This window comes from Cinclus cinclus, chromosome 2 (assembly GCF_963662255.1).
Source record: "Cinclus cinclus chromosome 2, bCinCin1.1, whole genome shotgun sequence".
Lineage (NCBI taxonomy): Eukaryota > Metazoa > Chordata > Aves > Passeriformes > Cinclidae > Cinclus > Cinclus cinclus.
This window is the reverse complement of record NC_085047.1, coordinates 637,055-662,919: the sequence shown is the minus strand read 5'-3', so window position 1 is coordinate 662,919 and position 25,865 is coordinate 637,055. Positions and strand designations below refer to the sequence as shown.

At 48.3% G+C, this 25,865-nt stretch overlaps 1 protein-coding gene across 3 annotated transcripts; it reads right to left on the bottom strand.

Moving 5' to 3' along the window:
- Positions 1–459: 459 nt before the first annotated feature.
- PGM2L1 (phosphoglucomutase 2 like 1) lies at positions 460–24,912 on the bottom strand. Of its 3 annotated transcripts, none has more exons than XM_062515274.1 (14): positions 24,613–24,912; positions 18,116–18,283; positions 14,530–14,636; positions 12,389–12,473; positions 11,968–12,051; positions 10,328–10,521; positions 9,499–9,688; positions 9,162–9,259; positions 8,175–8,355; positions 6,656–6,749; positions 6,112–6,241; positions 5,487–5,676; positions 5,154–5,287; positions 460–4,300 (listed from the first exon to the last, which is right to left on the bottom strand). In XM_062515274.1, exons 1-14 carry the CDS (start codon positions 24,721–24,723, stop codon positions 4,198–4,200), a joined length of 1,869 nt encoding a protein of 622 aa, XP_062371258.1. In that variant the 5' UTR covers positions 24,724–24,912; the 3' UTR covers positions 460–4,197. The 3 variants fall into 3 exon arrangements, with proteins under 3 accessions (XP_062371258.1, XP_062371260.1, XP_062371259.1); XM_062515276.1 differs by lacking the exon at positions 24,613–24,912 and adding an exon at positions 20,976–22,553; XM_062515275.1 differs by lacking the exons at positions 18,116–18,283; positions 24,613–24,912 and having other exon boundaries at positions 12,815–15,157.
- Between the last annotated feature and the right edge of the window lie 953 nt (positions 24,913–25,865).

Sequence of the window (25,865 nt, the reverse complement as noted above, 5' to 3'; positions counted from 1 at the left end):
CCAGCCCTCTCCTCACACCCGCCCTTGGGGCACCATCCACCACCTCCCACAGCAAGAAGCAGCCAAGCGGGATGAAGCCAGCACGGATTCATCCAGAGATGAGCCTGCAGAGAGCTGAGCCCGGGGGACAGCCCACGTGGCCTGGCCTGGGCACATGGGTAATTAATTTGGTTACTAAATTAACATTTTAATTGACAAGACCTGACTGTGAAGCCAGGCACCGCTGCCTGCCAGGAAGCATCAGCTTCCAGCAAGCCTGGCTTGGTCCTGGCTCTCGCTGAAGGGATATTCCAGGTTCCAGCTCCATTATCAGGGGAGAGCTCAGTGCCAGCAGAAGGAGGCAGCTCTGAGCAGTCCCTTGTCCCCCAACCTTAGCCATGTGGCTCCTGGATATTCCTCCAAGCGCAGCTCAGCTTCTGGGGGAGAAGCGTTTGGCTAAAGAAGACAAAGAAACATGGCTTGAGACTACAAAGGGAATATTTTATTACTCATAACACTTCATTCAGCTAAATCCACATAGCAATACACAGAAACTCTGCAGAAAAGTGCAAATTCTCACTCTGTATTTGTAATACACCTTAAGTTTTACAGAACAGACATCAGGTAAACAGGAGTACAGATCCAGAACCCGCCACAGTTCCAGGCAAGGAGAACAATGCAGCTGAAGATACCTCAACCACCTTGTACAAAGCCATTCTTGAGCAGAGGGAATCAAGCTGGGCTGTAACCACGCAGGTGTCACCATGCAGGGAGCCCCCTCTCCTTAGGGGAGAGGACAGAAACAGGGAGGGAAAACAAAAAGTGGTAACAGTTTCATTATAAGTAGAGCCCACCCAGATGCTTCCTCAAGCAGCACACACATCCCAGCCTGCCCAAGTGACAGAACCCCTTCTTCCTCTGCTGGCTTCCACCTGAGCGCCTCACAAAAGCACCTCCTGTAAACAAAGGGCAGCTGGAACCCCCCAACAACCTCAGGAGCCTGGCAGGGAGGGCTCACAAAGCACCACGAGTGTGCATTTCCCCTCCTTGGAAATTCTCTGACGAGGGAAACGCGCAAGGCTCCAGGAGCTCCTTGGAGTCCTACCCTGCTGGGGACACAAGGGCAGCGGCACTGCCACAGCTGCCCAGCACCAGGGGGGGGACCAGGCTGCTCCTCTGGGCCAAGGCTGCAGCCCAGCTCTCCCTGTTACACACATTCCCTCCTTCTCTGCCACGCCAGAGCTGGCAATTCCCTCACACACCCCCAGAGGGGCAGCAGGAGAGACGTGGACTGCACTTGGAAGCGCTTAATCCGCACCCCAGACGCTGTATCACCACCTCAGTCAGAAACTCAGCCACAAGCTCTGCCCCACAGACATTCATCCAGCCTTGCCTGGCAAAGCCCTGAACCTGGAAAGCTCCTGCCCCAGGCCCACGGAAGCACAACTTCACCCCAGAGATTAAACCTGTCACAGCCAAGGGACAAACCCAAGCTCTCCAGCTTTTACCAGCCCCTAAACCCAACAACACTGGCCGCAGGAGCGCAGCTTTAGCCTCTGCCCAGCTGTGTTTTACCTGGAAGCACCTCAGAAACAACATCCACAGCGTCCTTGGACCTGTGATCTGCTTTCTACTCCGGCTAGAAAAGCCTTTGTTCTTATCTGAGAAGGGGCAAAGAACAGCTGACAACTCAAGGAAGGCTGTGCACAAACCAAGTAAACTCTAACACAAGGCGTGACGAAGTTACACGGCAAGGAAACGAGAATTCCAGTCCTTCACAGTAACAGAAGTAAGGGATGACAGAAAGGAGTTCCACAAATGGAGCAGTATAAATACATCAAACAGTTCCAATACAGTAGGAGAACAACAGTAGCAGCAGTTTCAAAACAGCAAATAATTATTATACCCTGAAAGTACATTCGACATGTTGTGCCTGCTGCTGCCCTCCCAAAAGCATCACTACAGCTACAGCTCATTGCCAGACCTACCCACGGGGAAAATCCCAGACACACAACGCCCCACAGTTGGGTTTTCCTCTTGGATTAAAGATAGCTAGACTATGAACAGTTACCAGCTCCCAACAACGCTTATTTGAAAATATTTTCTCCATTTCTGGCACACAGCAGGTATCTGGGGAGCTGCGGATTCCTGCTCCTTGTAGGAGCACAACCATCACTCACAAGACAGGACTGCTACAACAGCACACAGCTGGGCTCATCACAAACACACACACTACACTTCTTACAGTGTTTGTTCAAAAACTGTGCCCCAAGCCACTTGTTTTCTTTACTACTTGGAGAACAAAACCCTCGATGCCTCAGGGTTTAATGTGCTGCCAATGGAAGGAACCGCAAGAGCTCCTGAAGGTTCAGTGCAGTGGTAATGCAGATCTGCACCCTTTCTGGAGAGCTGAAGGCAAAGCAGCAGTCAGAAATGCCTTCCCAGCCCTACCCAGCACAGACAACAGCAGAAGCATCCTCTGAGTGTAACAGGGTTTACCTCTTTTTCCCCACCACGTCAGTCAAACGTACAATCAAGGTTGAAAAAACCCCAAGATTTTGGCATCAGATACATTTCACTCGATGGCACAACAATTCAGAGATACTCTCTTAAAATAAAAAAATAAAATAAATAAATAGCAGTGACTTGTCACAATTTGTGCAACACAGACCTTCTCTAATACACGTACATTCATAGACACTGAAATGCCTCTCCATGGATATAGTGCAAAGCTGCTGGCAGCAGGAAACCCCCAAACCTCAGGGCTCTCTGAAGCCACGGAGAGGCAACACACAAACCTACCCTGTGCCATCCTATGGCATCCAGCTGCAAGGGCATCATCAGAGGGAGGATCAATTTGGAGAGGCAACAACAGTGGCAAAGCAACAGAACTCAAACTCCAGAGCACCTTAGGGTCTTTATCCCATCATAATTTCCAGCACAGTTAAAAGCCAGCACTCAATTGCTGCTATTTCTCTTTACTGGCTGTCAATGACAGCAGGGAGCTGTGCAGAACCAGCTCTCTCCTGTGGCCCAAAACACTGCCTTTATTGTCCAAAAATATGATATAACCCCGAGGAGAACTTGAGTATTGGTTTGGGTGGGTTTTGTTTTTATTTTTTTTTTTTTTTTGGAAAGTGTGATTAGCAGTCTCACTTGCTACTTGAGCAAAGGGAAAAAACAAATGAGATAAGTTGTTAAAAATTAACCCTTAAAGAACTATAGGATTTGCAAATTGCTATTTTAACAAATTACCTGACAGGACATGACCAAAAAGAATTAAAAAAAAAAAAAAAATGACAATTTGGTAACTGTGCCAGTGTGTCATCTCCACTTTCTTCCTTGTTTTTTTTTTTTTTCCTCATCTTTAATACACAGACAAAATGAATTCAAGCCAGAAAAAAACCAACAACTCACTGACTAGCATTTCCATTCCAAGTAATGAATACAGAAAACCAAGAAAGCTTAAGACACTTCAGAGATGTGGGACACAAAAAAAAAAAAAAAAAAAAAAAAAAAATGGAGCTACAGAGCCTATGGTAGTCAGAAGAGGCAATTTTTACCAAGGAATGACCAAGTTCCTGCTCCTTTGGAAAGCTTGGAAAGGCACCAAGCAATTCCAACCCCAAGCTGCAGCTGTTGCCACTACTGTTTCACTGCCAATCATTTTAATACACACACAGAAAAGCTACAATGCCCAAGAACACCTTTACCAACAGAAGAATTGTTAGGTAGCTGAAAAATGTCAACAGTTTGCCTAAATAAGAAATTCTGAGCTCTGCTTTGATGCTTTTGCAAGTGCAGACCTGAAGGGAAGGTTTACAGAGCTGCAGGGGAAAGAAGCAGCCTTCGTTGTCAGTTTGGAGTGATCACCCCTTTAAAACCATTCCACGCACCAAAAAGAGGTGTTTTAGGTACCTGAACTGAGCTTAAGACAAGGTGTAACAGCTAAGCTCAGCTGCCTCAAAGGTACTAGGGCAATTCAATTGCATTGGCATGGCCGAGTTAAAACTTTTGGTCAAAAGGACTGAAAACTGCAACGACAGATGCTATCCTTTCCTCTGACCTCCTCTCCTTATCCCAATTTGGTGAAAAGCCTGACAAAAGAATGCTTCTTCTTGACAGAAAAAGAATGCAGCTGTTTAAAACACACACACACAAAGATGAGACTGGTTCTGCTCCTGGGTCCTTGGTTCCACTCCTGGGAGCACCGGGGCTCTACGCAGAGCGCCAGGTCAGCCCGTTGCTGGCAGGCTCCAGGAAATTGTCAATCAAAGCCTCTATCAGCTTCTGCAGCTCTTCTTCCAGCACACCTTTGTCACTGCAGGAGGGAACACGACCAGGTCAGAGGTTTGGGAAACACCCAAGCATAAAGAAATAAACAGCCAGACCTGAAGGGGATGGACTTGTTCTGTTGCACTTCCTACCCCTCCAGGTGTAGACACTGCAAACTTTAAAGGAGCAGAACTGCCTGCTTTAACAAGCTCCTCTCCAGCAGGGATCATCATGGAACCACAGAATGGTTTGGGTTGGAAGTGACTTTTAGAGATGGTGCCCAGAGCCCTCTAGCGGCCTTTGTCCTTCTTCTTTAATTGAATTAATTACAATTATTACTGCAATGGCCAGGTGGGGAGGCCCTGACACAGGCTGCCCAGAGCAGCTGTGGCTGCCCCACCCCGGGGAGTGTCCAAGGCCAGGTTGGTGTCCAACCCAGGACAGTGGCAAGTGTCCTTGCCCACAGCAGAGGGGGTGTGGGATGACGTGGTCATTAAGGTCCCTCCCGACAAAAACCACTCCGTGATTCCATAAGAGAAAAGGTTCCTGTGGTGTAAACGCACCATGGATTTCCTCTCCCCTTTGCCCCTTGTAAACTGGAAGAAGCTCAACCCAGGCGAGCAACATCGAGTTCCCCTCTAGCAGCTCAGAGTAACACAGCAGATTCCCAAAGAGAGCAGGAGAACACACCTGGCTGCCAACACACCCACCAGCAGCAGCACCTCAGAGCAGAGAGAAAAGCCTGGATGTGACACTCCAGGTGGGTCACAGGTTGGACTCTGATCTGAGAGCTCCCCTAGCCTAAACAAGTGTGATTTTGCCACGCCATCCCTCGTTAGCTGGAGGCGAAGGGTTTGTGAAGGAGGCTGAGGAGCCCACGGCGTGTGAGAGGTGCTGACCTGTGCCCGGGCAGCGCGCACATCTCGGCGTAGTACTTGATCTTGGGCTCGGTGCCGCTGGTGCGCAGCGTGGCCACGCAGCCGTTCTGGAAGGTGAACGTGATCATCTGGCTGCTCCTGCTCGCCGGCAGCACCTGCGGAACAGCAGCGGTCCCTTACTCCCACCGGGGCAGCAGCCGGGAGCTCGGGAGCCGGCGGGAGCACCAGGCTCAGCCAGTCAATCCGGGCCCTTCGTCGCCGGATCGGAAGGAGCGGCGCGTCCCGCGCCTGCCTCTGGATTTCCCCTCTGGGTCCTGCAGGCCCCCCCCTCTGCAGAAACACTCCGTAACTCACCGACTTGCGGTTCGGCTGGCTGCTGTCATAGCCAGTGGTCACGTCCCTGACGTGTAAGATGTTGTAAACCCCACAGCATTTGGGGTAGCTCTGAGGGCCGTCGAAGTTCCGCAGCCTCTCAAATATCCTTTTGATAGTGGGAGGATCATAGCACAGGAAATAGGAAGTCTTGGATATGTGATAGCCATACCTGCAAGCAGATTAACGCTCCCACTCGTAAGATTCGGAAGGTTTTGGCACGTGCGGTACCCGAAAGACCTCGGCACAAGGCTCAGCTGTGACAAACGCAATCCCTGTTTTATTGCTGGGATTGTCTTCAAAGCCAACCCTTCCACCTCTGCTCTGTTACAGGCCCCTTCTGGCCCTGAGAAGCTATTCCCTGTATCCTGTCCCAACTCCCTTGTCCAGCCCTCCTGGAGCCACCCCGGGATATCTGCCCTAGTGATGGGCTGCAAATCCACCTCCCCACATCAAAAAACCCCACAACAACTTGCATCGAGGAAACATCTGAGGGACACAAACACTCGCTCACATACATTCATTTAGAGTTAAACAACAGCTCCTTAGATTACTCCCAGCTCCAGAGCAGTGAAGTAGAATATTCCAGTGAAAAAACACCACTCACGTTTCATAAACGTCAACGAGTTTCTGTGCCAGGGTCAGGCTCTGGTCCTGCAGGTAAGTGGCCATTTCAGCAATGACCACAGCTGCACTCACTCCATCCTTGTCCAGCACTGACGTGCCACACATGAAGCCTGGGACAAAAAAAATAAAATAAGAAAAGATGGTGGAAAAATAACCTGACAGGTTACTACACTGATTTACTTGGCCGAAGTTTCAACCTTCGATGCCATAAAGGAAAACTGGCCTGCACACGGATGCTGCTTTATTGCTGCACAGGCAGGAGAAATCTCATTAACTTGGGGGTTAAAGGGCTGGAAATATAAGCACAACACCAGAATCAGCAAGTCAGATACAACTTATTAAGGGAGTTGGCAAGTCAGTTTGATGAGAGCAAAATATCCGTGCTATTAACTAGCAGGATGAAAAAATAAAGCACTTTGTGTGTTTTATTTCATTACTAAGATCAGTCTGTCATAGTCACACTTACCCCCCCCCCACCCCTCCACCCAGTTCTCCACAGTTTAAAGGGATATCAGCACTCATACCAATAGACTCCTCAAATGCAAAGAGAACTTCTTTTCCATTATCTAGGAGATTTTTTACTCTGCTTCCAATCCATTTAAAGCCAGGGAGTGTTTCCTAAAACAGGAGGGGGGAAAAAGAAAAAAAAAAAAACAAACAAACAAAGAGTGAATTAGATACACATTTGCAATTTCGTTTCAATTCTAAGAAAAAAAAAGCATAGCCACTGTTGCCTTCACTTCAGACTTAAAAAAAAGACCCAACCAAAGAGAAAAATGTAACAAGGTATTTTGAATTTTCTGATTTTTTTAAAGTTATTTCCTTAAATTTAAATCTAATTAATTGACAAGCAGAAGACAGACAGTAAAGAAGCATCAGAAAAGTCATATCTTCTTGAGTCCAAGGCAAAGAGCCACTGGAGAGCATTTTCCTAGTGGATACTCAACCAGGACACGAGTATCAAAGCAAGGAAAAAGTGTGTCAGGGATGTGGTGCTCTGAGATCACATCAGATCATCCCTGCTGCTCATCAGATGAGACACAGTTACTCAGGAGGAAATGCTACAGAAATATAAAAGCGACATTTTTGGATGCTGGGAGGGGAGAGCACTGTGCTGGGGTTTTTTTATATAAACTGTGCAAAAGCAGTCAAAAATTTAGAAACTATGTTTCTTGGAGAGAAGGAAGTCACAAATAAAAATGAGGGGGAGCTTTTAGAAAAGGCTATGAGGTTCAGTAAACTCCTAGCTTATCTTTTCCTTTCAGTCCAGTACATACCTGTCCAATCAAAAAAAATAAATAAATAAAAACAAAGCCTAGCTTTTCTGGCCAGTCACTCAAAATGGTTTTCAGAATCACTTTCAGCTTTACGTTCCTTGTTATCTGGAAAAAGATTTATTCCTATTGCATGCAGATTTAATTAAGACACGGGTAAACAAGGCCTGGCCCTTTATGTTTGTGTTATGATTTCAGGCACTCACCTCTCTTCTGGCTAGCATCCAACAGAAATCAGATTTAATTTGGATGCAGGAACTAAACTGTCAGTCTGGAGGGAGCACCCCCAGTTCCTTTTTCAGGAAGTTCTTAAAGCTGCATTAAAGATCCGATCACGAGAGCTCCTCTGCCCATCCCCACCTGAAGTAAACCCAAATTTAAAACCTGCAGGCACCGGGCATCTGAAGGGCCATTGTGTAACCTCCACGTGCTCATTACAAAGCCATCAACACTCAGAGTGGACAGGCAGGCTGCACAAAGCACCCTTCTCTCACACAGCAGAAATCCTCTCTAGGGAAATAACAGGAACACCTCAGCCCTGGTTACCTGGAATTCAGGTGTTCATTTGTGTCCCTGTTACTGAGCTTTGCCCACGCTCATCTCCCAGAACACTGAGGACACTGAGATCAGGTCTGTGAGATTCTCTGCGAGTTGGAATCCCTCAAAACTCCCAGCCAGAAGCCTCGAAGTCAGTCCCTGCCTACTTTTGATTCCCTGAGGTCACCAGCAAGGGTTCTGATGGACACAATAACACACAACCCACACTCACCTCAAAGTGAAACCCCTCTTTGTGTGCAATTGCCCTCAAAATCTTGGAGGAGACCGTGGTTGCCAGCATGTAAACGTTGCTCACATCAGCATCTGGGGAGCAGTTCTCCTTCCAGCAGGAAAACATCCACCAGCCAAACAAGGCTGCCAGCTCATTGCCCGTGAACACCTTCCAGCAGCCACTGTGGGGAGAGGAAGTCTGCAGCCACTGGACACCCAGGATGTGAGCACAGCACTGACAAGCTGCTCTAGGCAAAGCCACCGTACTGACAGGACTCCACACTCACCACACCTCAAGGATTTACAAGCCCAGAGCATTCTGCCAGCAAGGAAACACACCCCCAGGGTCTCCTGGCTGGCAGCTCCAGCACAGCTCAGACCTTGGATGGCCCAGCAGCAGGAGAGAGCAGTCCAGAACTCATCCCTACAGGGCAGTCTGTGCAAGCTGCACACTGCAGTCAGGCAGGGCCTGCACAACTTTTACTTACACAGCCATCAGAACTGGGGCCTGTTGGTGGGATAAAAATAACTACCATTCAATATGAACAAGCAGGGGAAAACAAATTAGGAAAATTTTAAATACGTAAAAAAAAAAAAAAAAAAAAAAGCCCAAAACACTCCACCAAAAAAGCCCATGGCAACTGCCATGGAAGGCTTGCCTGTTACATCAGTAAGATATAACAGTATGATATAAGTAAGACATAAACAGTATTTTCATCAGTATGAAAACACAGTAAACAAGATTTTACTGTCTTCACTAACCACTCAGTTTACAGCTGAGCTTTACTTGGCCATTCACTGTTACACCAGTAAGTATTTAATCTAGTCTTTGCTGAGTGAACTGAAGTAAAATGCATTTGGAGCTACACCAAAGGATGAGACTAGAAGGAGAAATATCCATATTATGAGTGGATTGAAGGCCTGTGACATTCTGTGACTCTCACCACCTTCCCTGCAGCAAGACACAAAAAAGGGCCCCATCACTTACTTTTCCTGCTGTTCTGCCACTGCCAGTCGATCTGCATCTGGATCAGTGGCCACCACTACTTTTGCATCTTCTTTCTCTGCAAGCCTCAGCGACAACTCCTGGTGAGAAAAGGAGAGGGCATAAAAAAAAAAAAACCCACAAAAAAAAACACCACCCCATAATTAAGAGTAAACAAACCCACAGCCTTCCTACTGACACCTAACACCCAGTGAAAAGAAAAATGCCCCATAGATTGCCCCCTGTATGAACACAGCTGAAAGCAGGCTCTCCCTGCTCTCTCCCTCAGTTTGTGTCACCCTCCCCCCCCAGAAATCTCATCGAGTAAAACCCAAAATACCAGAACACATTCTCCTTCTTCAGGATTTGGGCATTTGACAGTAGAGAAGTCTGGATCTGGATCTTTTTGCTCAGGTACTGGAATGGGGGGCTGAAATCCAAAGGCTTTGAAAGCCAACTGCACGTAGTCATGTCCCACTCCATGGAAAGAGGTGTGCACAAACTTCAGACTGGTCTGCACATTGAGCTCCCTGAGGAGGAAACAGAACTTGCATGAGATTTCAGCTATTTAACAAGTCTATTTTCATGAGGGAAAGCAAAATAAACTGCAATTCCCCTGCTCGCTGTTCTGCTGATTTCTCTGTTAATGTCAAAGGCACGAATCCAAGTGCTTGTTCTGCACTAGAAATTGCTGGGTTAAAAGCTTCTCCCCAAAAAATTAAATATTTACCTTCTGCTGAAACAGATCAAAGTCTCCCACGAATAAACTGTTGATTTCTACATCAAACTCAAGCTCTTCCACCACCTTAAAATGTTATTCCAGATCTGCTTCGTGGCATCCATCCTCCTTTCATTCCAATCTTCTGACCCACCTAACCTTTAGACTGGATCTATTTTATGCATGGGCACCTCACTTTTACTCTGAACTTCTGCATTTAATTCAGAACTCTTAGAGCACATTCACTTGCATTAAATGGCTTCCACTGGGGTGCTTCACAGTGCCTTAACTCCCAAAGGCAGCTCTCAACCAAATGGCTTAATCTCAAGGATGGTGAGACCCTTGAGTAGAACGACACCTCAGAGAGCACAGTCTGCAGTCAGTTTTCCCACATGCAACCCACAGCTGACTTAAAAAGCTTAACTCAGGTACCTTCTGCTTCACACAATACCTATGATAGCAGATCTTTGTCAGATCCTCCATGTAGCTGTCACAAATTTTCTTCAGAGGATCCTGTCTGAGGGGACTGGTGTCTACCAGATTTTCATTCCAGGAGCCATTCCATGGTTCAACACACTCTTCTATACATTTTATAATTTCCTTATCATGAGGAGAGGTGATCTGTGCTCCATTTTCCCAATAAACCTGGGGTAAGTTGAAGGAAACCAAGGCACAGTTTATTTGTGAAGATGATTCATCTGATGACGGCTATAGGATTTTACCTATTTTCTGCCTAAGAAACCAAAACTGGGCACTGACATCTGGGAGTGCTGTGCAAACTGTGTAACACTAGAAAAATACCACCTTCTCCAAGGCTGGCATTCCTTCCAAAAAAGGGAGCATGACTTGTTTTTGAACCCAAAGCAAAACAGATAAGCAGTGTGTCAAGGTCTGTGTTTTTCCACAGCTGAACAACTGCAATCTCTCAGCTGGAAACACTCCCCAAAGTGCAAACACCATATCTAACCCACAACTATAAAAAAAAAAAAAAAAATCTTGGCTGAAGATTTAGAGGCCAGTTTTCCCACAGTCTGTTGCCAACAGCGTGGCTGAGCTCACACTGAAGACTCTGCCTCTGTTTTCTCCTCAGCGTCCTCTGGGTTTGTCACCTTGGGTTAAAACTGTCCAAAACCTTCAGAAGCTGCTGAAATTCACACAGGAAACTGCAAAAGATGAAGCAGCTCTTGGGAAACACATCAGCATCCTGACAAAAGTACCAGAAAAGACAAAACTGCTTCTCAACAAACGAAGCACCTGGGAAATTCATGTGGCTTCTTTCCTTACTCATTGCTCCAGCTGAGCAGAAACCAAGGCTATTGGAGAACTTTACAACCCATTCCGGGGAAGACAAGAACAACTCTATCACCCTCAAGAGCTCTCTCCGGGCCTTTGCTCACACTGCCATCACTCCCTGACCCACCACAGGGCTTCCAGAATGCTCAGCTGAAGTCAAGAGTTTAGTTCAGGTTCTTATAAAGCTGAGGAAGGACACCCTCAGTTTAAACAAGGCACTTGCTGCTGCAGGTGGTTTTTCTTGTCCCAAACTTTCAGAGCCAATCCACACACCCCTCTTCAATGCCCAGAAAACCAGGGAACAACACAAGGCTGCTGTGTTTTATTAATCTACTCTTATAACATTCCCATCTTCAGCACACTCCCCTGCTGGGTGCATGAATTCATCTCAGCTCTGGCTTTGTTTTAAACTGAGTTTTAAGCCTCAGGAGCGAACACACAAATCGCTGGAGCATCACTTCAGCAGCTGATCAGGCACTGTCACTAAGGACTGAAGCTCAAGACACACAAATTGGGTGGCCTCATGTCCTCATCACAGACCAGCATTGTCAAGTTATGGAAGGATTAATTACTTGGCAAAACTCATCCTTCTAATGGACACACACAAAAAAAAAAAAAAAAAAAAAAAGCTTTTTGACGCTGGGGAGGCCCCGCTACAGGCTGGGCATTGGGGTTTGGAGAAACCTGGAATAGTGGAAGGTGTCCCTGTCACAGCAGGGCGTGGGACAGGATGAGTTTTAAGGCCTTTTCCAACCCAGAGCAGTCCGTGGTCCCCAGTGCTGGCAGGGCTGTGCTCACCTTGTAGCCATTGTCCTCCTTTCTGTTGTGGGACGCCGTGATCATCACCCCAGCCACAGCCCCCAGCTGCTGAACAGCGTAGGGCTGCAAAGGAACCAGAGACAGAGAGAGAAATATCACACAGGGTCCTGCCACCATCACTGCATCCCAGCCAAAGGAACTAGAGAGAGAGCTCACACAGGAAAAATTTACAACCATGCAGGAAAAAGCTGCTGTGACTAGAAAGGGCTATTTTTGAGATGTTAAAAGCAGAGGCACTGAGGAGGTCAGCAACATCCTCGTTACAGCCGCCCTTGAAGCAGCCTCTAATTTTTTTATTAAAAGTAGCAGAATTTAAGACAATTGCCAGATCTTTTTCTCAGTAAATTCAAACACTCCCCTAACTGTGAGGTGCAACAATACGGATGAGAAGGTGACTCACCACGAAAGGGGTAGGGACATAGGTGGAAAAGAAGTACACAAGTACATCCTTTGCCAGCAGGACTGCTGCAGTGAGCTTCGCAAGCCTACCAACAGGAAAAATAAAATATTCAGTGACTGCAACCCCCCAGGGCAGCCCAAGAGCCAGATGGAACTCCTGTCACCCCCAGCCACTTGTTTCTTGAAGCACAAGCCAAAAAGCATTAGAGTGCTTCGAGTGGCATCCTACAAACTGCACGGTCAGGGGTAGGAGTTCTCAGGCTGCAAAATGTGAGCCAGCACTTGGAGCTGCTGCCTGGACAGAGCAAGGCACTTCAGCCCCTCACCCAAACAAAGCAGATACCCCACACAAAGATGCAGAACCCCCTGGCAGAACACCCATCCTTCGCTCAAGGACAGAAACAACTTCCCAGAAAGTCCAAAGTACCAGATGTCTGCAGTCAGCATGTTTGGAAAAGGATTTGGTGTCCCACACAAAACTCGTTTGCCAGCCCTGCTCAGCAGCATCGGAAAACGTCCAGGAAGCAGATCTGTTCCTAAAATATATTTCTTCCAAGCAGCACCCCTTATTCCAGAACGTTTAGATACAGCAACAGTGCCCATAGTTCTAAACCCCACTTGATTATCCACTTTGCCCTTCAAGCACCAGGGAAGCCCACTCTCTTCCAGGCAGCTGATATCAGACTCCTTTGGCACTCAGGAAAGTGATAGAGGGAAGTCTCAGAATCCAAACAGATGAGAGATTAAATGGTGTAAAGCTCACCTTGCTCCCTTGTTCTCACAGACAAGCATTAATAATGACTGCCTTCTCTCCATCACCAGCCACCCAAGTTTCACTGACTCAGAATTCCACCACAGTACCTGCCCAACATCACCTGAAACCACCTGGAAGAGTCTGAGAGCTCAGCTTGGAGCTGAAGCTACCCAAGTTCTGCTTGGTTTACAGCAGGTTAGTTACAGGACACAGCTGGATGACCTGGCATCCCCCTGGGCCCTGCTGCCCACAGAGAGCTGGAAAAGCCCTCAGCTTCCACTGGAAACCCTTTTGGGGAGTCCAGCTCGATTTCAGCACTGCTGCAAGGGTGCGTGATCCCAGGGAGAAAGGAGGGACACACAGCCAGGAACTGAGGTGCTGCTTGGACTTGTGAAACAACTGTGCTACCATCAAGTCTGAATTCCAGGCTTTGCGTGGCTAAAGAGGGACATCACCTTTACACCCCCACATTTTTAGACTGTGCATAACCCACACAGTCCGGGCTTGCAAACACCCTGCAAACAGTGTCACCAGTGAGTTTAAACCCCTGGTGCCAAAGCCTGGGGGGGGGTAATGGACCACACATATCCCAAAGGCCAGGGGAGAGAAGGCAGTCACTGGATTCTGTGCTCTATTTTACCAAGGACTTTTTCATCCCTAAAACATTAGATTCTACAGAATTTAAAAACAAAAGAAAAAAAAAAAGCACAACAACAAACTGTTAGTTACACTAACTACAACAATTAACCTCGCTTTACCTAATTAGCTACTGGGTTGGCTTTTCTGCACAGCATGCCATTACCACAGGTGTTTTGACCCCCCCCAGTGACAAAGGACTAAGATGGCTTAGAGAACTGAGGAAGCAGTTTTCCCTCCTTTCCTTGCAGAGTGCACAGCTGGCCATGGCCAGAAGCCTACATTTTAAGCACTCCAGATACAATCCCCCTCAAAGTGAAAATACACTGGGTTAGAGCAGGCTGTATGTGATATTGTTCCCTCCCCGAAAGCAAGCTTACATCAGGTGTAAAACACCAGAGAATGACAGTGTTAAAAGTGCATTAATATTCAGGGCTTTCCAGCTGCGTGTTAATATCTCTGAATTTACCCTCATATTCACATTTGTCTCCGGGCATACTAAGCCTCATGTTCTTGTGCATTTAATCTGCCAATTCTCTGGTGGAACAAACAGCCTTACACTCCTCCTTTGCTGGCAAACTGGTACCACAAAGGATTTAGTCCCAGCTTCTCCTCACTGCTATTTCAACAGACTGAGGGAGAGGAGAGAGTGTGCCCAGTTTATCACAAAAGAGGAAAAGTGCTGATAGGACAGAACACATTTAGAGCCACAATTTCATTTCTAGTCTTGCAAATGTAATCAATACTCATACTTCTTACTGCTGCAGTTGCTGGTGACCTGACCTCGTGTGTCATATCCAACAACAAAGCCTCTCTGCTTAAAGTCTGAAAAGTTCCTCTCAAGATACTTGTAGATCCCCTGGAGAAAGGAAAAAAAAAAAAAGAAAGAAAATAATTAGTTGGACTGCAGCATGCTCAAACATTCAAGGTGACCTTCCACAAAGGATGGATAATGTCAGCAGGCAAAATACAGCTCAGACACATCACTAATATTCATAAAAGCAGCAGTGCTTTTTCCCCCAGCGGTTGCTGAAAGCAAGCAAGCAACCAGAGAAACTGTTGTGGGAAATAAAAGTGAGCGGGACAACAACAAACCCCCAAGAAGAAAACACTCCTTTTCAACCTGTATCCTGTTTCATTTATTCAAATCCACCTTCTCAATACTGAATTGACAAAAATCCGTATTTCAGATGTCCATCCCCTCAGGCAATATAAGATGTGTCAGCCTAATCTTCATCTCTCTGCCCACAGCAGCATCTCAGACATTTTCAGCACTGTGTCCAAAGTGCTAGTCCTAAACCTGCCTTAAAACCAGGCAACCGTTTGGGTGGGAAGATCAGCTTGTACTCCAGTTTCACCTCCCCTGCAGCCTTCACATCCATTCATTTCCCAGCCAGAACCTCTCTGAAGATCCAGCACTGAACCAGCTCACCATGGATCAGCAGCTATTCTTAAAATAATTATAACTCTCTGAGTGGTGGCAGGTCTGGAGGCTGTGCCACGGCAGGATCACCTGCTGAAGTCACCCTCACACTGAACCCAAAACACACACAGTGCTCACCCTGCCCTGACAGCCTGCCAAGAACTTTCATTCACAGCTGCAAAGAGGGAAGAGAGAAACAGGAAAAACTCCTCGAGTTGACTTGAACAACCTCAGTGACATCTAAAAACACGAACAGCAGATTCTTCGTAACAGATCCCTGATTTAAGCTAAGGTTTTTTGAAGAAAAACAGCAATGTCTTTATTTTCTGCTGTGGAGCAGTTTGCCTAAAATTAATCCCTTGAGCTCAGCCACAGACCCCACAGCTGAACTTAACTCAGTCCTACAGGACTTGCTTGCTATCCAAACATCCCGAGGAGAGCTGCAGGAAATAAAAGGAAATCAATAAATGTCAGTAAGGAAATTAATGCAGAGACTCTCCACTACCTAAACCTGAGCTGCCACCCATCTTCTTCCAGGTGCCCCAAGGGCAGTTAGGAATTCCAGCACCTCTGGAGTTAAATTCTCTCTTGAAAAAGTTCCTTAATTTAAAGAATTACCATGTCCCTTTAACAAGACTCAGGTTTTGACAATGTCCCTAATTGCTACTGCTATTAAGTTTCTACCACTTCTAAACAAGGCCCAGATGCATCTCATGGTGATAATTAATAGCTCATTATTGGGTGTCAGCAATACACCTGTACAAGCCCCTCAGAGCCAAGCCAAAATTCTCTTCAGGTGACTGAAGTATCACAATTACCTCTCCCACAGCCCGCTCCAGGTGATTTCCTGATGCAAAAACCCACGGAAGAGAACAAGTCTAAGTCTACAGCATGTCCAGTCCCTTATGCTCATGCTCAAAAGAGCAGTGAGGGAACAGTGATGGAATCAAGAATAAGGCTCAAAGATTTTCTATTGATGAAATCCAGAGAGGTAGGAACAGTTTTATAAAGCCCAGCATTAAAGTTTTCCCATCTTTTACCTTTAGCTTTGCTTTCTAAGCAGCAGGAAAATCCTTGATGCAAAGGTGGCTGGCTTTGTCACTGTGGAGACCAGTGGCAGGTTTCTTTCCCACTAATAAAAGCATCCGGACATGCATCAAAGCATGACAAAAACCAGGGAATCAGGGCTTTACATGGAGTTTACATCCTGGCAATTTTCAGCAGAGTCCACAGCAACTGCTGAATATGCTGCACCTTCCTGGATCTGACTTTTCATAAGAACAATATAATAAAATTAAATTTAAAAAAAAAAAAAACACTGAAAAACAGATGGAATGAAGGACACAGAACACACATGCAACTTCACTACAGCTTACTTTAAAGGAAGGAAGTGTTAATTATGCTCAAGTCTGCTATATGACCGGCCATTTATTCCTGACCCATGGAAGAACAAATGCAGTGAGCCAGGGCTGCCACTGCTCAGCAGAACTGTTCGTGCCCTCAGCCTCCGAAACAAGAGCGCTCAAACAGAGATTAACTCTGCCGCAGTTTACTTCAGAAACAACTTCCAATCCACTTCCCAGAGTCTGCTTTTTCCCAGCTCGATTCACAACTTTAATAAACAACTGAAAACAGGAACCGAGCCTGCCGACACAAATTTTCCCTTTTCTGCCAGGAGCGTGGCTGAGCCAGCAGAGCCACGCTCCGCCAGCCTGAGCCGCGGGGGGAGCGGCAAGGGCCAGCACCTCCCAACCCAGCAGCACGGAAACGGCCCCCAGGAATCTCCTCCACTTCCAGGAAAAGAGGGCTGGTCCAGAGCAACTCCAGCACTAGCAACAAGATACTGACTCCTCTTTTCTGCATCGCCTCAGCCTGCTCCCAGCGCATCCACCTGGAGCCGTTCGTGCCATTACAGCATTGCTGGCAGAAGAGGCTGGCACACCTGGACCAGGAAGGGCAGAAGCCAAGGAAGCACTGTTCCAGGATGTGTCCGGTTTACAGGTCAGATGCCTAAAGGAAGCTTTTTTTTTTTTTTTTGCCTCAGAAGATACTGCAGAGCAAAACAGTCAGAGAGAAGGCTGGGTTTCAAACAGACACTTCAACACTAAACCTCTGCAAACAGCACTGGAATTTGGACTCTCCACAAGAGCGTGGGCTCCAAGAGCTTGTACGCTTGGAGCGTACAACTCAGACAACACAACGTCAACAGCTCAGGAGAGTCCCAGCTGTTCCAAGTCTTAAGCACATCCCTGCATCCAAGGCCAACAGAAGGCATTATTTCAGTCACACGTCCTAAGGGAGGTGAGAGCACCAGCCTGCAAAGAGAAACCAGCCAACAAATTTAAGTGCACAGCATTAAATGAGAGGTTTTACCAAAGCTTGCTCTTCGCTCCTATGGCTGAAGCTCCATTTCTACAAAAAGTACCCATCAAAGTAGGCAAGAGGCAGCAGTTTTGTCACAGCAAACCTTTCACTGACTTTCCAAGTGCAAGGGTTCCAAGTATACCAGCTCCTTCTGTTTTCAACAGTCAAGGCTACAGCTGGGCAGAAATGAACTTTTTAGGTATCTGTGACACACTCACTCCAAATATATGTTCACAGCTTGTGCTAGAATCAAAACGCCCGCTTGCTTTTTTTGGTTCGGGCTATTTTTTGTTGTTTTGTTTTTGACAGATACCACAAGTTGTCACAGCAGCTCGTAAGATTATTTGTATGTCACAGCCCACTTCCAACTCCAGGGCTGTGTAACAGATCGCCCACTGGCCAAATTCCAGCCCAGCCAAAGCTCTCCAAGCCACTCCGTTTCCTCTGAGCACCGAACCTTCCACGCTCCCACCGGGCCAGCTCGGGATTTCGGGAGGATCTGAGCCGATCCCAGCCGGGGCAGAGGCTGTCCCAGGCCGTGCCCAGCTCACCTGGGTGGACTGGATGACGGTGAGGTCGTTGATGTAGCAGAACCCCGCTCCCATGGCCGAGCGCAGCCCGGCCGTGCCAAAGGTCAGCCGGCAGCACAGGCGCTCCCGCAGCTCCTTGTGCTTCCCGTCCTGCAGCAAGCTCTCGATCTGCTCCTTCGTCTTCTGATTCTGAAAAAGGAGATTGAGGCCTCGGCTCAGCGCCTGGAATCAGGGGCTGAGCTGCACGCGCTCACCCGTTTCCAGTAATTCCTGCAGCCAATTCCTCCTAGCCTAATAAAACGCGTGCACCAGCCCCCACGGCCACTCGCTTCTCTCACGTTCTTCCCACGTTATCCTTGTTAACTACAGATCCCAGAGCTCTCACTGCCACTGATATGGCAATGTGATTAAGGCACCCTCCAGCTGCTCCGCATGAGGATCACAGACTTTGGAACGGGTTTTTCCGAGGCAGAAAGCACAGTTCAATAATAACACAATCCAACTCCCCATCTCCGCCGCTGGAGGACAGACACAAGTCCCAACTTCAAAGCGGCATTTCCTTCCTCCCCACCCACAGGAAACAGACCCAGCAAAACCATGGAGGTCACGGGGTGGTTTGTGTTGGAAGGGACCTTGGAGAGGACCCTATCCCAGCCCTTTGCACTGGACCAGGCTCCAAGCCCCTTCCGGCAGTGGACAGGGTGCTTTGCATCAGGCTGGGATCTTATCCAGACTGATCCCCCTCCTCAGTCAGGGCCTCCCTAAATCTGCACCACCATCACAGCCAGGAGCCCTCAAGTGCACAAATTTTCTCCTCATAGTTATCCAGCTAATACTGAATTAATTTGGCCACCCAGACACTGGGGCTGTGGGCTGACCCCCAGCTTGGACTGGGCACTTCCCAGACCCCAAACGCACAGCAGAGGAGAGAGAGGCAGTGGTTACACAGCTGGGAGAAACAAGGACTGCTGAGGTGCAAAACACAGCTCTGGGGGCACGAGTGCTTCTCTGGAGTGGTGCTGCTTCAAGCAGGGTGGCAAGGAAAGGTTAAAAAAAGGCAGATGGAATCTGCAGGGAAGGGGTGAAGCACCCCTGACATTTAAAATAGAGGTCAGGCAGCTCCAGCAGCGCTGGGAAACACGTTCCACACACACTCACACACACACACGCAGGGGGAGGTTCTCCAGGACTGGCAAAACGCTGGGAAAAGCACAAAGACATGAGCTGTGCACATCCACTGGAACAAAAACAAAAAAAAAAAAACAAAAAAAAAAAAAAATCAGTAAAACACATTGCAACTATTTCTGCAGCTTGATAGCAGACCCTGAACACTAGGCATGTGAATTTCAATTAACTTTTCATTTCTGTGTGCTCTGAAATAAAAGGCGAGCCATCATTGTCCTGGATGGCCTGGCAACCAAAGCAAGACATTGCTCACTGCACAGCTAAACACAGGCCTAAAAAGAGACCAAAACAATGGGGCACAATAGATATTAAATTACAAAAGTGAAAGTTTCTCTTTCAGCAGTTCACAGGCAGCCAACCAGAAAACAAATGACTGATGTGAAAAGAATCCAAGGCAAAAGCACTGAAAACCTCATTTCAGACTAGCATAGCACACAGCTTTGCTTTAAAATCCAATTATTAAATTACACAGCATCCTCCACAGCTTTTTGGGACACGCTGGACTGCTTTCCTGCAAAAACAGAATAGAAGCCACACATTCCATAGTTTATGGAGCTGTGCTAAACTGAGGCAATGCTCAAGCAATGGAACAAACATTTGTCTTAAAAATAGATTAACAAGCGTTTTTGACTGAAGCTACTTAATTTCCTAAGGAATAAAAGTGAGTTGGCCAAAACAGCACACAAACAGCTTTTCTTAATTTGCTCAGGTCACACTCAGTTAGGCTGAAGTTGCAGAAAACAAAGTAGGAGAAAAAAGTTGTAAGTGAAAATCTCCAAGCTTTCTAGACATGACATGAAACCCCTGGGCCAACAGAAAGAGGGAAATCCACAGGAGTGGGTAAATCCTGGGGGGGAAAAAAAAAAAAAAAACAAGGGGTTTTACTGGTTTGCTTAGTAGTTATGAAACCAAGTCATACATCTGAAGGGTTTCACAATGGCTCATCTTCCCAAGCGCAAAAAACAAGAGTTCCTTAGAGATTTCAAACTACAGGGTTTGAATGATTAATATCCTTAAAAAAAACAAACAAAAAAAAACCAAAAAAAACAACCTTGATACAAAACTGCCTAAAGCTTCCTCTCTTCTGCAGAAATAAACTAGGCTGTTTGATACAAAAATACAAAAAGTTACTCAACAGGCAGTGCTTTAAGACATCCCTGCATCCCAATGGCTCTAACAAAGCCATTCAGATTCCCAGGAGGGAAGGGCTGAGACACTGGAGGTTTCCACCTGAAGGCAAGCAGTGCGGGGATGCTGCTGACATGACAACAGCATTTATTTCAACACCCAAACGTGTCAGACCTCTGCACTGCTGGCCAGCCAGCCTTCCTGGGATGGCAGGGAGCTTAAAGCTGGGCAGGGAACATCCCAGCAAGCCCAGGGAACATCCCTGGCATGGCACACTTTGCAGCCATGCCATCAGCACCAAAATTCCTACAGAAAACTCCGCACACTTGTTTATTTGATCACCCTCCTAAAACACTAGGAAAACTTCGATTTCATAATAAATGAATAAACTCCAACAGACGTAATACATGTGTATATACATAAATGAACCAATAACCTCGACAATAAGCCCATGCTATAATAGATTTATAACACAAATGTGTAACAGCATATAATAGGTCCACATTACAATTCCATATTTAACAGATAAATAACATAAATGTGTATGCAATAAATATATGATACTGACCCAGTAGATATTAATGGTGTGTAATGCATCTCCATGTTTTCTCTGGTGCACATCTGCCAGTGTTTAGCACGCACAGCCCGGCCTAGAAAGGCCAAGCCAAGGCCACAATCAGCAGCCACCTGCTCCTGCTGGAAAAGACTCCTCCTGCCCAGGGCCAGCTGCGCGGGGAGGCGGCAGATAAGGTGACAGTGGCCCTGGGAGAGGCCGGTGCCACCTGAACACACCCTGCTGGGGCACAAAGGGACAGCAGGACATCCACCAGCAATATCCCATCCCAGGTGCGTCCTCGCAGGGCTCTCTCTCCCAGGGAGCAGGAGAGAGAAGGAGCCTGGCAGAACCTTCCCCTTAGTACACAGAAATGCAAATCAAACATTTGGGGCAGAGACAGGGAGGCTGTTGCGTGGGTGACACGAAAATGCTCAAAGCTGTTCTCCCCTCACATAAACACCAGGGGGGAGAAAAAAAAAAACAAACAAGTTCTGTAATAATTCTTCCTCGAAAATTATTACACTAAGACATATAAAGCAGCCATTCGTAAGAAGTCACCGCCAGAATCAGAGGTCTGGGGTCATAACCCGCAGGGGACTGCGCAACACATTTCAGAAATGTTTATTAAAGTACTATTAAACAACAACAACAAAAATACATGTATTCTCTACCAAATTTTCTGCTCTCCACGTACTGCCCAGCTGCCTGCTGAGGTACAGCCGCACTTCTTTTGTGGCTCCTCAGGGTTCCGCATTCGGAACAAGTGGGGAATTAAAGACAAAAGGCATTAACCGAGTATTCCCGACAGATCTTTCACACCCAATCATGTTAATCACGTGTACTTACCGCCGGAGTTAGATTCCAAAGCTAACACCCTGTCAAAACAACTGGCAATTTACTACTCACGGTAATTTTTGTTTGTTTTGCATACTCTATTCTTGTTCCTTTTGCTGAAAGGAGGTGTGTGGGGGGGAAGTCCCGGGGTGGTTTGCATTTCAATGAATTTTTCTGTGGCCTTCGTTTTCCCGACATTCTTAAAAATTCACTCCGAAGTCTTAATAACCAAAAATATTGCAAGTCAAACGACTGGAGCAAGTTGCCGGTCTCAAACCGCCAAGCCCATTTCCTCTTGGAAAAAGCGTCTCGAAAGCCACAAGAATTCGAAGAACACCAAGGGACACTCCAAAACCACCCAGGCAGCAAGGAAAAGCTCTCCACTCTACAGCCAGAGACAGCGATACTGAGCCCATCAATTATTAAAAATCAAGGGACAATGCAGGGAAATGGGGCTGCGCAAACAGCTCCTGCATAATTAATTCCAGCTTTCCCCTTCCCTCATGTGGGGTTCAAGCAGCTCTTTAAAATTGCCAAAGCCCGTCCCAGGTAGCCCAGCCAGGAGCAGTGTGTACACAAGGGCTGCTCTGAGCAGCTGGCCACGCCAGCCAGGCTCCAGCACACGTGGGAGTACAGCAGGAACACCTGGAAGCGGATGAAAGGGGATTAAAGGGAGAAAGTGGGGAACAATGACTAGTTGCTCACATACTTTACCAAGGAGGACTGGACAAAAGGCACTGCCGTGTCGTTCCGCCCCCCCCCCCCCCCCACCAAAGCCTGGCTCAGAGAGGATGGGAAGGGGAGAATGCCAGGAGCATTAAGGAGGATGCAGGACGCCGGTGAGAAGGGGAGGAAAGCAGGACACTCATCCCACGTCCACTCACCCAGGGCTTCAGGCGAGGCGAGCACCAACACCCAAACCACAAAGGACGCAGAGCACGACTCTGGTAATTAATTACAGCAAGCAATTTTCAATTAAGTTGGAGGACAAAAGCCTCCCACAGCTGGGAGCAGAGCACATGGATTTTTCCTTGATCAGAGGCAACAAAAAAGTCCCTGGGGTGGGTCGAATCTGATAAGCAGCAATGTCCCCACTTACTTGGTTTGTGGCAAAACACAAGGGCACTGGACCAACAATCCCTGCTCGTGCCACATTTCCTGATTTCTCCCTGCCGTCCCCTCCCACAACACCTTCACCTGGTCCGTTAACACCTCTACTGAAAGACCCCCGGCCCCAGAAAGCAGCCCCCAGTCCTCCTCCTCCTCCAGGTGAGTTGTCAAATTTCCCAGGAGCTCTCTTGGAAACCTCTCCACGTAGCCACGAATTCCCCAGGTTCAAGCAGCTTTATAGGAAAGGTCATGTTTGTCACCTAGGGAAGCAAGGGCAAACAGGTACACTCACACTGACCCTGCAGTCTGTGTTTCCCCTGTTAATTACAGCCCTAGAAGGAGCTCTAGAAATGGGGACATTTCACTGTTGCCAGTTTTAACCTGAGTATTCCCCCGCCACGGTGGAAGTTCTAACTTTATGCATTTTTAAGAAAGACAAAACAACAAAAGCCTTTCAATACACTAACAAAAAAAAAAAAAAAAAAAAAAAAAAAAGGAAAAAAAAAAAAGACACTGGAGTTCAGACTGGGTTGTGAAATGCGTTATCAGGAACACTGTTTCCTTTCTCCACTCCTTCCCTCCCCCGTGCCACCATTCCCAGATATTCTCACAGCAGCAGCTCCGAGTGCAGAAGGTGCAGATGGCACCTGTTAATTTCTGCAAAGCCAGGAGGAGAGACCACATTTCCAAGTGGGAGAAAGCTCATCTCAGAGCCATCAGGCGGCATTTGCTGCAGCTCTCCTGCTTTGATCGTGGCAGGAAGAAATTAAAGAGGAAACAGCACCAACACACTGGCAGTCCTAGTTAGTAAAAATAAAGGCAAAAGAAGATCAGGAGAGAAAAACCTTAAAAAAAAAAAAAAAAAAAAAAAAAAAAAAAAAAACTCGGAAGCCTAAACCACTGGTGTGATGGTAGTTTACCCTCCCCCATCATCAAGGTATCGTTTTAAAGCACAGGCCATGATGGTTAGACAAACCAGTTAAAAAAAAAAAAAAAAAAACAACTCCAAGTAACCCTTTCAACGGCAAGCAAAATACCCTCCAATACCACACTGTTGTCATGGGTTTGGGCGGCTTAACCCAAATTAACAAAGTCTGCAGTGCTCTTGACAACGTATTGGCCCTGAAAAGAGAAGGGGGATGCTGGAACCTGGCTGTTTTCTTTCCTGTGGAGGGGTTAAATTCAGGGAAAACAGACTCATGCTGCATTTTAATGAGCCACTCATCCATCTATCCATCCCTCTCTCCTGCCAGCTGGCCACTCCAGCCAGGGGCTAAGGAGGGAGAAGGAGGGGCCAGTGCCAGGATGGCTCCATCCATCCATCCCTGCACAGGTGAGCGCAGCACTCCAGGGACCAGGATGGCTCCATCCATCCATCCCTGCACAGGTGAGCGCAGCGCTCCAGGGACCAGGATGGCTCCATCCATCCATCCCTGCACAGGTGAGCGCAGCACTCCAGGGACCAGGATGGCTCCATCCATCCATCCCTGCACAGGTGAGTGCCGGGTAGGCACAGCCGCACCTTCCCCGCGCTGCTGTGGGATTCCTCGAGAGCACCTGGCGCACTCGCCCGACCCAGGGCTGCGCTCCGAAGGGCAGCGAACGAAGGAGGGAGGGAGAGAGGAAGGGAGAGAGAGAAGACGGGAGCGGGGCCGGGGGTGCCGCAGCCGGGAGGGGCTCGGGGGAACCGCGGCTGCTCGCCCACCTTGTCCCAGCTCAGCCACTGCCACACCGCCTTGTCCAGCTGCGCGTCCCCGGTGCTGCGGGCCACCAGCACGTTGGAGTTCACGTCCCCGGGGGCTCCGCAGTCGCCCATGGCCGCGGGGAGGAGGGAGGAAGAGGAGGATGAAGACGGAGAAGCCGCCGCTCCTTCACTTGGCCACGCCCGCCGCCGCACCGCGCATCACCCGGGAGAGAAGAAGAGGCGGAGGAGGGCGAGGAGCGCTGGGCGGTCCAGCGGGGCCGGTTTTTGTCCAGCGGCGATTAACGGAGAGCGACCGCCCCGCCGTCTCCTCCTCCTCCTCCCCCTCCTCCTGCCCGGGCCCGCCCCGAGACCCCGCCCAGCCGCGCCCCCCCTGCACGGGGCATGACGGGAAATGTAGTCCCCGAGGCGCGGGAGGCAAGGACGGCCGGCGTGGGAAACTACAACTCCCGGCAGCCGTCACGGGGCGCGACCGCCTCGGGGAGCGGGCCGGGGCTGAGGGGCGCCGCCTCCTCCATGTGAAAAAAAAAAAAAAAAAAAATGTCCCGTGTCTCCCTCGCCCCGAACGGGCGCGGTCCTCGTCCTGCGTTATGGGAAAGCTACAATCCTCCGCGGTAGTGCCCCGCGGACTGCCCGCAGCATCATCTGTTCCCTCCGAGAGGGTAGTGTATAAGGCGCTGCCCTGGGGCATGAGCTGCTTGCTCGGAAGTGTTTCCAGATGGCAATTCCAAAGCCATTAGGAGGAGAATCATAACCCTCCCCGGGCTGCATCGGCTCTAATTGGATTGCCTGGCCTTGAGCAGCAGGCTCGGAGTGACCACATCCTGCTGAGCATCCTCATCCGACAGAGCATCCTACCCCACGGAGCATCCTAATCCCATACAGCATCCCAACCCATCAGAGCATCCCAATCCCACGGAGCATCCCCACCCCACAGCATGTCCTCGCAGAGGTTGCCATAGTGACAGCAGGCACTGCAGAGGGATGGAATCGTGAGATCACAGATGGTTTTGGTTGAAAAACACCTTAAAGCTCATCCATTTCCACTCCCTACCATAGGCAGGGACACGTTCCTCTATCCCAGGCTGCTCCAATCCCCGATGTCCAAACTGGCCTTGGGCACTGCCAAGGATCCAGGGGCAGCCACAGCTGCTCTGGGCACCCTGTGCCAGGGCCTGCCCACCCTCCCAGGGAGGAATTCCTGCCCGATATCCCATCCGACCCTGCCCTCCAGCAGTGGGAAGCCATTTCTCGTG

What these genes read in the sequence shown, in the direction of transcription:
- PGM2L1 (XM_062515274.1), bottom strand. Translation starts at nt 24,723, where the DNA reads ATGGGCGACTGCGGAGCCCCCGGGGACGTGAACTCCAACGTGCTGGTG. An exon ending in AAGAAGGAGAATGTGTTCTG is followed by an intron (nt 9,260 to 9,498) that starts GTATTTTGGGTT and finishes TTTTCTCACCAG; the next exon opens with GAGTTGTCGCTGAGGCTTGC. An exon ending in TGCGCGCTGCCCGGGCACAG is followed by an intron (nt 4,301 to 5,153) that starts GTCAGCACCTCT and finishes TCCCTCCTGCAG; the next exon opens with TGACAAAGGTGTGCTGGAAG.